The following is a 15,031-nucleotide window of genomic DNA, read 5'->3' as shown; positions in this document are numbered from 1 at the left end:
TTCTTGGAGGGCAGCGGCAGAGACACAGAAAATCCATTCTCGTCCAAGATGACCTTCGGAGATCTCTTTCTCAAACTACTAATCTTTCTGCTTGACTCGCCCTGGACTCCACTGTCTTCGGAAAGCTCCCTCCTTTCAGTCTCCCTCGCCTCCTTAGCCATCGCTCTAATCTCCAGGATCTTCTGAAACTCCGCTACTTGGCTCGCGGCACTCCCAACCCTGCCTTCCTCGACTTTCCGCATGCCAGAGCCGTTCCCCTCCTCGCCTCCGACGCCGCCCAAAAACCAGACCGCAACCATAGTCTGTACCGCTACAAGCGCCGCGAAGCGTAGCGCTATACCGAAGGCTTCTCGAGGGAGCACCTGAAGGTCGGCATCGCCACCGGCGCATCCTCGACCACCTCTGCGGCGTCGACTTCCTGTACCACATGTTCGACAGCGTTAACCTCCTCTTCGAGAACCACAACCCAGGGCTCATGGGTCTGCAGCGGCGGGGGAGGAGGGGTTTGGAGTGGCTGGGGATTGGGAATTAGGGTCTTGAGGAGGAGATAATTGGGGCGTTTGGTCCGTGGCTTGGGCGAGGGGAGGGAAGATGCTCTGAAGAGCCCTTTGGCTTTGGAGGGCAGAGGAGTGGAAGCGAGAGAAGGATAAACCAGGGAGAGCGCGGGCGCCGCAGCAGATCGAGTCATTATATGCCGTAGCGCCCGTAGGTCTATTGGCGGTGTCAACATTACGCAGGTTGGGTTTTAGTCCCACATCGCTTGCTTTTACCAAGTTCCGCACATAGGTTACTATAAATTGATCCGAAGCTCAACAAAACAGAATCACACAGCTGCGTGGTGAGCACATAGCGAATTATTCTTTCGCCTTTTACTAAAGAATACCGTGTTCTCGTCACGTTAAGCAGCATACGCCACTTTTTGGAGGGTGCTTTATAAAAAGTCCCTAACAAATAAAAATATTAAACTTTTATAAATGTTTCTTTAAGAAGCTCGTTTTCTGTTAGACGTGTTCAACCTTCTGCATTGAACCATTTGCTCTTTTTAATTGTAAAAGTGTTTGTTAATCACAAATGATTATGGATAAATGATTTCTTAAATTTACTTTTTTATTTTGTAATTATAGGTTTTCAGTTCTTTTGAATAAATCCAACGGTGCGGATTAATTTCGAAATTTATTAGTTCGGTTGAGTTTTGATATTTGAATTTTTGTCATATGTCCCGCCTCTTAATCAAACATTTTTTCAAACTCTTAGATGTTATAAGTTTTCAAACTCCGTGTAATGTGTTCCAGTCCCACTTTTTATCTAATTTTATTTGAATCCTGATTATTTATAGAATCTATCTCATTTTTTACCATCGCGGATCAAAGCCTGAGACACTCTTTAATCCTTACAAAATTTGCTCGTTAAGCTCCGACCAATACTAATACAGAAACAATTGAAGCAAATCAGTGATTTATTTTGCCGGGACAGCAAATTGCAAACAAGGTGATTTATAATTTATAATGAATTAGGTAATATCAAATCTAGGATGACTGATTCGATTATCCCCAGGGCGTAGTACAATTGGGGGCGCATGGTTTCGTAGTCGAGAGGTCTAGGGTTCGATTCTCGGGGTGTCATTATCTGAGGTTAGCGTCCCGGCTATGCACTTTCAACTGTATACATATATTTACCTCCTTCCATATCCATGGAACTGGTTCTAGGGTACCGCTAATGTGATGATTCCATATTTTTTTTTTAGGATGACTGATTCAATTCTATAAAAAAAATTTATCTATCATCTAAATAAATGCACATGGAGAGATTTATCCTGATAATTAATATTTTTGAGTCCGCTACCTAATTAAAGAAAAAATCTTTCATAATACACCGTAATTAAATTTTAAACTCTAAATGTCTAGTTTATCATGGGAAGATCTGACCATGACATGAAAATTTTTAGAAGATTTATTAATTTATACATGTCATCCTTGCACAGATATTTTACAGGCTTCCATCTTACATGGTTATTCCTATTGACCAAGACCTTTCTCATCTTTCTTCACCAGAGTATTGCTATTTTTAGAGAATAAGTTATAGGCGGCTTCCGTTTACCCCTGCATCCTTCCTTCGTTGACGTTAACCAATACTTTGGCATTCCGCTTCGTCAGCCTATTCACCAATCTCTTTGCATCTTAAGAGGTGTTGTTATTGTTTTTTGCTTATTCAATGTTCCTCTTTCTCCTGGCTTGTTTCACTATTATTTCTTCCCTCGACAAATAGAAGTCGGTGATCCGGTGGTAAGGTGGGGTCCGTCCGACAGGAGGTCAAAATGGTCAACGTCCTAGACATGAGGTTGATCGGGCGAGCTACCTTCCCGGTCAGCATGAAGAATACCCGATTCGACATTTCGACAGCTCGGTCAGATACCGAGCTTCCGACGCTCATAAAGCTCAAGCAGGGAGGGACAAAGGCCGAGTGGCCGTCTCGCTCGGCTAAACAGTGGACGCAGCCTCGACCCGGCAGGCAAGGCTCCCTCGTTCGGTAGGGCGGAGCCGAGTAGCAAATCATCGGTCGAGCGGACGCTCGACTCGACCATTGTATCGATACCCAGACGATAAACTGGCCGAGCGGCTCTCCCGCTCGGCCCAATAACAGACAAAAGGGGCAGTTGATGATATCTTCCTAGGGATCAGTGTCATCGACGGACTACATGGTTGGCGGCATGGTCGGGCAAAGAATCGTACGGTGGAAGCTTCCACTGTCATGTCAGGGATATGCTTGGGTTGTTCGGGTATGATGTCAGACACGCTTTTCTGACACGTCATTTCCATATATGCTTTGAGAAGCGCGCATGCCTTGGGAAGCGTACATGCGTCTCTTGGTAGCCCTATATAAGGACCCCTAGATTTCGACGGAGGTATGTTCACGACTGTAGCTATAGTTACACTGCTGCTCCTTTCTTCTTCATTTGCTTGCCGCCGATAACTGACTTGAGCGTCGGAGGACCGTCACCGGGGAACCCCTCCCTGGCTCGACACTAACGACTTGTGGTTGCAAGCTCAGGTCGTTGGAGGTCCGCATCATCTTCAGTCGACATCCAGTCAATGTGAGCGCCATCTCCCCAGCGTTCATCGACTCACTCTCGGACATGATCAAATTTGGCGTCGTCTGTGGGAACACACCTGAATCCAAGCCGAGAAGATGGAAGAAGTTGGATGTCTTGTTCGCTCTCCGCAAGTGTACGGAAATGTCGCAAGTAATATAAAAGATTATCGTATCCACAGGGACTGGAATAAGCACTAGAAATGTCTTAATGCGAATTAGCTAAACAACTATCCAATCGTTTCAAAAGCAAAGTAAAGGTAAACAAACCTAATCTTAAAGATCAACAAACAAGAGTTTAGTGTTTTGGGTTATGATAAAGGGAGATTCTAGGAGTTTCGGTTTCTTTGTAAGATTTCTTGAATATAAATGGTTCACCAATTCTTATCCCTCAATTGCCAAACATGTAGAAAGTTGCCGGTTCCCTCTTGCAATAGACAACCGGCTAAGGACTGAGAAATGTATCTAAATAGGATTAATTAGACATGAACCTACGTTGTCCTTACACAGAAGCGCACCTATTACTATGCCTTCCTCGGATATCAACATAGAAGCCCACAACTTATTAATCTATCAAGATATAAGAAGCTAATCATAAAATCCATCCTACTCTCTTGAATATTCCTATTTCCTCTTCAAGATTATCTCTCAAACGTCCTTACACGGGCTTGCACCTGTCACGTGGATCCCTCGGATGATCGAGTGAGAGTTTATCTTTACAAAGTCCATAAGAAATCCAAACAATCAATCAAGAATGAGAATTAAGCACAAATCACCATTAATCATTCAAGATCTAATTGATACAAGCAAGATAATGTCATTGAAACAAGAAAATGGCAAATCCATAAGAGATTGCATCAATCCATCATACAAATACTCCCTTAATCCTAGAATACAAGATCTACTCCATGAATCGAGGAAGAAAACCCGAAGAAATAGAGATTACAAGCATTCCTTGAATCCCCAATCCAAGAAAACAAGAAGAGGGGGAAAGAGAAACTTATCTGAAGAAGCCTTGTCTTGGATCCAATCCTCTCAGTCGAAATCGTTGAGATCTCCTTAGAATCGCCTGAATCCTCCCAAGAATGGGAGGAAACCACCAAGTCTTGCTTTCTCCCAAAGGGGAGAGATCCCTTTCAATTCATGAAGAAGGGTTTAAATAGAGGAGGAATCGGGCGCCACACGGTCTCGTGACACGGCAGTGTGAGATTCACACGCCATGTCCGCTTCCCTCTCTGTTAAAAGGCCGTGTGACTCCACACGGCCATAACCCTTCTGCTCTCTGGAAATGCTACAGGTCGTGTGGTGCACACGGCCACAGCCTGCTTGGTCTCTGGAAACCTCACATGTAAGGCTTCTGCTCTGGTTGGCTTCAAATCTTGACACGGCCGTGCGAGGTTCACACGGCCATGGCATCTTCCTCTTCTGTTGGTGCCAAACTCCACACGGCCCGAGCTCCATACCAGTGCAGGGCCGTGTGAGGTACAAGACCCGGTGCTTTCTCCCTTTGTTTCCTCCAATGCATGCCTAAAGATGTAGATTCTCCACCAAATCGACTCCTGTGTACAGAAAATGCACAAAAAGCAGATCTTCGAACCAAAAGAGTAAATATGCTAAAAGAAAAGATGGAAGTATAAAAATGCATAGATCAAACATGCTCAAAATATGTAAATGTGCGTAAAAACATGCATAAAACAGTATATAATCTACGCACATCATGTCTCCACACCGTGACGCTCACGCAAGAGGAGCTTGACACGCTTATACAAGTACGGGCGACAAAAATAGTCGAGCAACAGCAACAAAAGGCGTTAGCCGAGCGGCTAGCGCAGCAAGCAACATCGGCCTCGAGAGGCCGAGCGACGCAAGAAGACTGACCGGAGCAACTCTCAATATGGGGACAGAATAAGCTACCGACCGACACTCCTGGAGAAGCTCCTCCCACACCCATTCCGTTTCACCGGGTGTTGTTTCAAACGCCCTTCGAAATAGCGCAAGCAAATCAAGAACAAGGATCCACATCAAATGAAGCTCCCGTGCGAGACGTGTGAAAGGGCAAAGCGAGCCAAGCTGGTCTTTCTCCCAAGTGGATCAATCGACAATTCTCCAAGGCAATCCTACAAGATCCACTGGCAAGGCATTATGCCCCCTTGGCGATCAGAGAATACAACGGGTCAGCCGACCCGGATGACCATCTCAGTAAGTTTGATAACGCCGCTACTCTTCATCAAAACACAGATGGAGTCAAGTGCCGAGTTTTCCTCACTACGCTCTCTGGCTCGGCTCAACGGTGGTTCAGAAGGCTGCCGGACGGGTCTATCTGAAGCTTCAAAGACTTTCGAACGACCTTCCTCCACCACTTCGCGAGCAGCAGGCGCTATCAGAAGACAAGCGTCAACCTGTTCTCCATGAAGCAAGGGTCAAAAGAGACTCTCCGAGCCTACATCCAGCGCTTTAACTAGGTGACAATGGATATCCCCTCGGTCTCATCTGAGACCATGATGAATGCATTCACACAAGGGCTCGTGGGCGGGGACTTCTTCCGATCGCTCGTCAGGAAGCCACCCCGCGACTACGACTACATGCTAAAGAAGATCAACGAGTATATCAATGTAGTGGAAGCTCAGGCAGGAAGAAGGAAGGAGGCACCGTCCGAGCCACCCTTGGCAGCCGAACGAAGGCCACCGATCAGCCATTAGCCTCCGAGAGGGCCTCGAGCCGAAGGAATACGCCCACACTAGGAAGCAAGGCCACACGCCGTCCAGCATGTTGCCGCTGAGTGACCGAGACCCAAGGGGAAGGTATGAACCCCTTTGTTTTGCTCATTCCATCAGTCTTTAACTCACAACACCCGCAACTGTCGTAGATTCAACTCGGTCGACCAACCAGCACCTAAGAGTTATCGTCGCCGACCCCCCTCTCCTGATCGGCGACACGAGAATCATCGTTCCGATCGGCGAGAGGACACAAGAAGATCACCGCAGCAACCTCGTCGGAGAAGCACCGATCCGACCAGAGCTGCACGCGATCGAAGCAGGTCGTCCACTCGTGAGGAAGAAAATAGAAGTAACACCACACGGGGCGAAATCAACATCATCGCTGGTGTGCCGACTAGCGGAGACTCCAACTGGACCCAAATGTCCTATGCTCAACGGTAGGAGATCCATGCTATAGGTTGCAGCAGGGAAAAGGCGAGCGGACCAGAGATCAACTTCGGCCCCAGTGATCTTGAAGGAGTTAAAGTGCCGCAAGACGACGACCTCATTATCCGAGCGATAATTGTCAACTTATACCATTCATCGTGTATTCGTTGATACTGGCAGCTCGGCCAACATCATCTTCAAAAAAGCATTCGATCAACTCCAAATCGATCGCGAAGAGCTGCTGCCGATGAAAACCCCACTGTACGGGTTCACCGGCAATGAGGTCCAACCGATCGACCAAATCAAGTTGGCCATATCACTTAGGGAGGAGCCGCTTAGAAGGACGAGGACCATGAACTTCATCGTTGTAAACGCCCCTCCGCCTACAATGTCATTCTGGGCCGATCGACTCTCAATGAATTCCGAGCGGTCGTCTCGACCTTCTGCCAAAAAAATCAAATTCCTAGTAGAGGATCGGGTTGGAGAAGTAAGAGGAGATCAGTTGGTCGCTCGGCGCTGCTACATCGAAATTGTCAAGACGGAAGTAAAGTCCGCTCAGAAGACGCCCCGACCAGAGGTAAGTGCCATAACCGAGAAGCCTCCTTTAGTTTATGAAGAAAAGGAGGAAGTACAGATACATCCAGGCCCGGCAGAAGCGACGACCTTCATAGCGTCTGACCTGGAAGCCGAGCAGAAGGCCGAGTTGATTGGATGCCTTCGGAAGAATCATGATGTCTTTCATGGTCAACGCATGAGCTGCCCGACATTTGCCCAAGTGTCGCGCAACATGAGCTCCACGCACGACCGGACACTCGGCTGGTGAAACAAAGGAAGAGAGACTTTAGTGCTGAGCAGAATCTGATTATCCGGGTGGAGATTGAGAAACTACTGGAGGTCGGCCACATACACGAGGTTCAGCTCCCGAGCTGGCTTGCTAATGTGGTACTGGTCTCCAAGCCAGGCAATAAATGGATGGTCTGCATCGACTTCCGGGATCTTAACAAGGCGTGCCCAAAGGACTTCTATCCCTTGCCTAGGATAGATCAGATGGTAGACTCCACGGCTGGGTGCGAGCTGATATGCATGCTGGACGCATATCAAGGGTATCATCAAGTGCCGCTCGCCCGTGAAGACTAAGAGAAAGTCAGCTTCATCACTGCCGATGGTACGTACTGCTGCAACGTAATGTCATTCGACCTAAAGAATACAGGATCCACCTACCAGATGCTGATGAACAAAGTGTTCTGGCGGTAGATCGACCACAACATGGAGGTATATGTCGACGACATACTAATTAAATCCCTCCCAGCCGTTGATTTTTGTGCAGATATCAAGGAGACCTGCCAGACCCTCTGGGTGTATGGAATCAAGTTAAATCCTCATAAGTGTCTGTTCGGCATGAAAAGTGGGTGCTTCCTTGGATATATCATCACTGAGCGGGGCATTGAGGCAAACCCCAGCAAAGTGAATGCACTTTAAGATATGCGACCACCAAGAAACTTGAAGGAAGCTCAGCGCCTCACCGATCGGATAACAACATTATCACGGTTCATCTCCAAGTCGTCCGACCAGAGCCTTCCTTTCTTCAAGATTTTGCGCCGAGCCACCAAGTTTTAGTGGGACGAGGAGCGTGACCAAGCTTTCGAGGAACTGAAGGCGTATCTGAACTCGCTACCCGTACTAGCTAAGCCTAGTGCCGGTGAACCACTCCGAATCTATCTGTCTTCGACCGAGAATGCTGTCGGCTCGCCGCTGGTTCGACCGAACGACGAAGAACAACCACTGTACTTCTTGAGTCATATATTAAAGGATGCTGAATCTCGCTATACCAGTCTTGAGAAGCTCGCATTTGCATTGGTACTCGTCGCTCGGAGGCTCCGTCCTTATTCCCTTGCTCACACTATCATTGTGATGACCAACAGCTCTTTGGGAAGAGTCCTGCTTAACCCAGAGACATCCGGTCGGTTGATCAAATGGACAACGAAGCTCAGCGAGTTCGATATCCAATATCAACCCCGAACGTCCATCAAGGCGCAGTCCTTGGCAGATTTTGTCACGGAGGTACAAAACCCTGAACCTGACTCGATCTGGAAAGTATATGTGGATGGGTCATCCACCCGGTAGGGAAATGAGATCGACATACTGCTTATCTCCCCGCAAGAAGAGCAGGTGTAGTTGTCCATTCGGCTAGAATACCGGGCAACTAATAACGAAGCTGAGTACGAGACGCTTATAGCCAGACTACAAGCCGCTTGTCATGTCGGCGCGGGCAAGGTGCTTATCCACTCTAACTCTCAATTAGCCGCTCAGCAGCTGATTGGAGCATTCAAGATCAGTAACACGTGGCTCAAGTTGTACGTCGAAGCCTTCGAAAAGCTAAAGGCAAACTTTCAGGAGGTGATCATCCAGATGATCCCCCGAGCAGAAAACCAAGCGGCGGACGAGCTGGCTAAATTGGCAAGCTCACTCTCGTTGATCATCATTGCGCAGCTGATTGAGCAAGTATCTTTGATGGCGCACGTCGATAGGATGAAGGGCCTCACTTTCCCTAGCGATTGGAGAACACCCATAGTCGAGTTTCTACGATCGGGAGCTATGCCGTCCGATCAGGAGGAAGCTCACTTATTGAGAAGAAAAGCTGGTCGTTTCACCCTAGTCGGGGACCAACTCTACAAGAAGGCCTTCTCCCGGCCATTGCTTAAATGCGTCAGATCGAGGGACACCAACTATATACTGCAAGAAGTACATCAAGGCTCCTGTGGAGGGTAACCGGGCGGTCGGTCACTAGCAAGGAAGATTCTGTTGGCCGGGTACTTCTGGCTGACTCTACAGGAGGATGCCACTCGGACAGTAGCTAACTGTCTATTCTACCAAAAGTACCACCACCTCTCCCACTGGCCGGCCGAAGAGATGAGGGCTTCCACTGTGTCGTGCTCGTTCGACCAATGGAGCATGGATATTGTGGGACCCTTCCCCATGGCGATCGGGCAGCGAAAATTTTTGCTCATCGCAGTGGACTACTTCTCCAAGTGGGTTGAAGCCGAGCCACTGGCGAGAATAACCGAACAGATGGTCTAAAAATTCATCTGACAGCATATCATCTGTCGGTTTGGCATTCCGTGTCGACTCGTCTTAGACAATGGTAGATAGTTCGTCGGACGGAAACTCAAAAAGTGGTGCGAGGAGTATGGCATCCAGCAGACCTTCACCTCCATAGCATACCCTTAGAGCAACGGGCAGGTTGAGGTTGTCAATCGGGAGATCTTGCGGATTTTGCGAGTTCGACTCGACCACATCGGAGGGAGCTGGGTGGAAGAGCTCCCCGGTGTGTTATGGACAATCCACATGACCCCTAAGGAAGGTACGGGGGTAACCCCGTTCCACCTTGTGTACGACGATGAAGCGGTCATCCCGGTCGAGGTCAGAGTCGAGCCCAATCGAATACAACACTACAACGAAGACAACACCCAGCGGAGGCTTCTAGAGCTAGACTTTGTGGATGAGACGCGCAACAAGATAGCCATTCGGTTGATGGCTTATAGGCAGAGGATGAGACAAAACTACAATCGACGGGTGTTCCCTAGGTTGTTCCAGGTCAGCGACCTCGTGTGGAAGAAGGTGAAGTCGGTCGGTGACGTCACTAAACTAGAAGCTTCGTGGGCTGGACCATTTAAAGTCGTGGAGAAGCTCTGCTCAGGTGCTTATTACCTAGAGGATGAAGATGGGCGGCAACTAGAACATCCTTGGAGCGCGAACCATCTCCAACCGTACCGAGCTGGATGAAAGGTGTGCCAATGTAATTGAGGTGTACTTTCCATTTTTCCTGTTCCCTTTGAGTGAAGGATTGGAATGAAAAAAGAAAGGTTATCAAAATTCTCATCGAGCGACGAAATTAAACCCAGGTCTCCACCGACGGTCGAGCGACGACCTTAAACCCCGGTCTTCACCAAATTGTCGAGCGCCGACGTTAAACCCAGGTCTCCACCGACGGTCGAGTGACGACCTTAAACTCCCGCCTTAGAAGACCGCCAAGCGGCGATGTTAAACCCCATAGTCGAGCGGAGACTATAAACCCTAGGGTCAAGCAGCGACCTTAAACTCCTGCCTTAGAAGACCGTCGAGCGGCGACGTTAAACCCTAGAGTCGAGCGGCGACTATAAACCCTAGGGTCGAGTGTCGACCTTAAATTTCATCCTTAGAAGACCATCGAACGGCAACGTTAAACCCCAGAGTCAAACGACAACTATAAACCCCTGGGTCGAGTGGCGACCTTAAACCCGGGAGGTATGATCCTAGCGAATTTATTAGTAATGAAAGTATGGTCGTAGCAGTCGTTCGGGACTATATAGCTAGATACTAGCAAAAGGACAACATATAAAGAAAAATCACAAAAAGACTTCATTGATCATAAGTCAAACACTGCCGAGCGGTAGGAATACATTCAAGGCTCCCAAAAATTACTCTCTACAAACCCCTCACACACTCGATATAGTCAAAAGCTTCGCCAGGAATAGAGTCGAGGAGCTGGACGTGGTTAACATCGCTGTCAGACAGGGCTTCAGAGATGTGGTCGTTCGCCTTTAGTTGGTTGAGCGTCGCGTCGATGGCCAGCTCAAACGATCGGACAATCCGATTAGTTGCCTTTTCAAGGAATTGGTCTGAGCGGAGATATTGTTGCCTTAGGACCGCGAAGCGGCCCAGTTCAGCCTCCTGGTAGGCTGTCAGTGCAACACGGGAGACCTCCAGATCCTCTTCGAGGCACTTCACCAGATCCTGGAGCTCAGCCTCCTTAGCCAAGCGGCTCTCCCTCTCGGCAACCAGGGAGTTATCTGCATTCTTGAGCTTCTCGGCCAACTGACGAGCCTCCTGGTTCTTCAGTTCTAGGTCGGTGATGACCCGCTGTTTCCTTTTGGAAGCCAGCTTGAGCTTCCGGTCATAAGTCTTCAGTTGCGCCTCGATCTGACCCAACCTGCTGGCCTGGTCAGTCGATTTCTGCAGTTTCACCGTGAGAAGTTGTCGGGCCTTTTCCAGGTCGGCCTGCACCTGAGCAATCGGTGGCCCCTGGGAGGAAGAGGAAGCACCTCCAGAGATCTTAAGCCTCTTCAGTTCGTCCTCCACTTGAGCCAACCGTTGGCACATGGTAATGTTCTCCACCCAGAACTGCAAGCAAGCATTAGTGTCAATCGGAGATAACTCATGAATTGATAGTTGAGAATACTAACCTCGGTGGACATTTCCAGATGGCTATCAGCGAGCACGCCAGGGGGTTTCACGGCCGCTCGTGCCCTTGCTTCCTCCCATATACGAGCGAGCCGACCACGAATATAGACCTGATGCTGGGGAGAGTTGGGTTGGTTGCCCGACGCAAGAAGGTCCTCCGTTGGCAGGCGAAGCGTGGCGGTGATGGATCGTCGCTTGCTTGGCACCGATTGAGAAGAGGTTGTCGGGCCGGAAGCTTGGGCAGGAGGGACTGGAAGAATAGCGGACCGTGTTATCCTCCGCTTAGCTAGAGGCAAGGAAGTGATTGGCTGAATGGTGAGCGGCTCTGGTAGCTCAGCCAAAGACGGAGTCCGATCAGAGGAAGTAGCCTCCACTGTTTCGAGGGCAGCGGGAGACGGGGTGCCTCCCCTCAAGGAAGCTTGTACAGCCGAAGTGGCGGAGCGAGAGGGCGTGTTTGTTCGGCGTGTCTTTCGAGTCAGCGGTACCTCATCGCCCGAAGATCCCGAGCCCTCAGTATGGGCGGCACTTCTCAGACCGGGCGCGGGTCAGCCGCCCCTCCTATGCTGGGCGTCCGTTCGACGATCCCCTCGTCCACAGTTGAGGTCTCCCCACCTATACCCTCCTGTGAGCCGACGGGGGTTAAGCCGAGCCGTTCTATCTCCTTGGATGCAGCTGCTTCAATCTCAGCTTGCCTGACCTTCATTATGCCGAGCGCGCATCATGATGTCAGCTGCAAAAGAAGAAAAGAATCAGTTTGATTCAAGGGAAGAAGGTTGAGAAATTGCATACCTAGGTTGCTCGGGAGCTTCGTTTGGATTGGACTCAGCCCGAACACGTACATCATACCCTTCGACAACAACTTATGGATGCCGAACTTTAGGCCGACCAACGTGTTAGCAGCATGAAGGTAGTCTGGTCGAGTCTTGTACTTCTTCAAATTGGGTTGAGAAGGAAGCCCGACCTGCCATTTGGTCCGGTAGCTTAGCCGCTCGGGGAGTCTCAAAAAGAAGAAGTACTCATTCCAGTGTTTATTGGAAGTGGGCATTTTGTCAAAAAAGACTAGACCGATCCGAGATTGAAAAAGATAAGTGCCCAGCTCAAACTGTTTGGGATAATAGAAGTAGTGGAATACCTGAGGGGTCAGTGGAATGTTGTGTACTCGGAACAACACTACCACGCCGCACAGCACGTGGAAGGAGTTAGGAACAAGCTAGGCAAGTGGAACACGAAAGTAATTGCAAACCTCAGTTATAAAAGGGTGGATGGGAAACCGAAGACCGACCATGAATTGGTCTCGGAAGAAACAAATTGTGTCGACCGACGGATCATTGGACCGGTCGGACGGGGAGGCTAGAACTATTTTATGGTCAGAAGGGATGTTAAAGGTGTTTATCAGGCTCGCGGCGTCGCTCGCGTCGAACCGAGTCTCCATGGTATTATACCGGAGATCGGGAGCTAGGTCGGAAGGCTGAGAAGAACTCGCCATTGCCGCAAAACTGAAAAGCAAAGAACTCGACGAACGAAGGGGGAGAGAAATGTAAAATGGACGCTGGACAGACGCTGGAACAATGGCAGAGAAAAAGCAGCAGAAGAGCAGCGATGGAAAGGGAGGAGGAAAGCTTATGAGAGGGACAAGACCGCCGCAGGGAATAGTGGATCGCCGTAGCAAAGAGCCGAGGTTCGCCAGAGCAACCAAACACACAATCGCCGGAGCACACAACATACGCAAGATGATGGAACAGAAGTCGACACCGTGGCTTTATAAAGAATGGCTCGGTCGACCGAAGCCGTCCGATCTAGGGCACAAGAATCGGAGCGCGCATCTAGCCGTTGAATTCAAACAGCCAAACATCACATCAGCAGTTGTCACCTCGGACGTGCGGCGACTGCGGCAACAACACGTGGCACCCTCCCACAGGGCAGCATTTAATGGGCGTAGGCGCGTGCTCGGCCTTAATGGGGGTGATTTTCACGTATCCCGAGGAGATTCGGGTGGCGTTGGCATTGACTGCCCGGCTCGCACCCCTCCGGGGACAATGAGGAAAAAATATCCAAGTATGAAGGTTCAAAGCGCCGACCGGCAAAGAAAGATCAGTCCTACATGGGCTGATCGGGATCCAACCAACCCATTGGCCGATTGGCCAATCGGTCGTCAGACTACTTGTCCAGTCAGTTGGACTTGCAGCCTCCTTCGACTAGTCTTGAGAGGAAGGCACATGATCCGGTGGTAAGGTAGGTCCCGTCCGGTAGGAGGTCAAAGTGTTCAACGTCCTAGGCATGAGGTGGATCAGGCAAGTTACCTTCTCGATCAGCTGAAGAATATCCGATCTGACATTTCGACAGCTCAGTCAGATACCGAGCTTTCGACACTCATAAAGCTCAAGCAGCGAGGGACAAAGGTCGAGCGGTCGTCTCGCTCAGCTAAACAGTGGACGCAGCCTCGACCCGGCAGGCAAGGCTCCCTCACTCGGCAGGGCGGAGCCGAGTAGCAGATCATTGGCTGAGCGAACGCTCAACCCGACCATTGTATCACCCAGACGATAAACTGGTCGAGTGGCTCTCCCGCTCGGCCCAATAACAGACAAAATGGGCAGTTGATGATATCTTCCTATGGACCAGTGTCACCGACGGGCTACATGGTTGGCGGCATGATCGGACAGAGAATCGTATGGTGGAAGCTTCCACAGTCACGTTAGGGATATGCTCGGGCTGTTCGGGTATGGCATCAGGCACGCTTTTCTGACACATCCTTTCCAAGTATGCTTTGTGAAGCGCGTACACCTTGGGAAGTATGCACGCACCTCCTGGTAGCCCTATATAAGGACCCTCAGACTTCGACAGAGGTATGTTCATGACTGTAGCTATAGTTACACTGCTGCTCCTTTATTCTTCATTCTCTTGTCGTCGATAACTGACTTGAGCATTGGAGTACCGTCGTCGGGAACCCCTCCCTGGCTCGGCACTAACGACTTATGGTTGTAGGCTCAACTCGTTGGAGGCCCGCGTCATCTTCAGTCGACATCCAGTCAACGTGAGCGTCATCTTCCCAGCGTCCGTCGACTCACTCTCGGACAAGATTAGTCGGTATATTTCGCTTTCAGGCTTGCCAAAGGCGATTTTATTCAATAGAATTCCAACCAAAGAAGAGATCCACTTCTTCGCCAAGCTCTATATCGACTGAGGAGTTTGAAATTTAGCTTGTTCAAATTAACTATTGAAGGTTTATTATACGTTTTTAGGCTCACTCCAATGGACCTTGAGCTAAGCGCCACTTTCGGTAAGAAAAAATCTTTATTTTTTCCTTAATTATTTGTTATTTATTAACCATTTGTTATAAAAGTTTCTAGTCTTAATCATTCATTTATTTTCGTAGTGGAAGCCATTACCCCAACCCTCCTTTTCAAAAATAATCGGCTGTCGAAAGAGAATTTGAACTGGATATGCTAGAATTTACTAAAGGAGCATCAGCTTAGACAGGCCTCCACCTCTGTTGGTTCACTTCCTCCAACAAAACCTTCTCATAGTTCTTCTTCCAACACTTCAGAGTCTGATACTATTCTGATCATTAAACACAAAAGGCC

At 49.2% G+C, this 15,031-nt stretch overlaps 1 protein-coding gene and 1 non-coding gene across 2 annotated transcripts; both read left to right on the top strand.

Moving 5' to 3' along the window:
• The first annotated feature begins 829 nt into the window (after window positions 1-829).
• LOC122022203 lies at window positions 830-945 on the top strand. Its single transcript, XR_006122910.1, has one exon. It is a non-coding gene; the product is annotated as a U5 spliceosomal RNA (small nuclear RNA).
• An 8,630-nt stretch (window positions 946-9,575) lies between these two features.
• Window positions 9,576-10,083, top strand: LOC122019026. Its single transcript, XM_042576537.1, has 2 exons — window positions 9,576-9,927; window positions 10,073-10,083. Exons 1-2 carry the CDS (start codon window positions 9,576-9,578, stop codon window positions 10,081-10,083), a joined length of 363 nt encoding a protein of 120 aa, XP_042432471.1.
• The last annotated feature ends 4,948 nt before the right edge of the window (window positions 10,084-15,031 follow it).

The sequence above is a fragment of the Zingiber officinale genome, chromosome 9A (genome assembly GCF_018446385.1).
Source record: "Zingiber officinale cultivar Zhangliang chromosome 9A, Zo_v1.1, whole genome shotgun sequence".
Lineage (NCBI taxonomy): Eukaryota > Viridiplantae > Streptophyta > Magnoliopsida > Zingiberales > Zingiberaceae > Zingiber > Zingiber officinale.
Note: the sequence above shows the minus strand (reverse complement) of the source record. Positions and strands in the feature narration are given on the sequence as shown.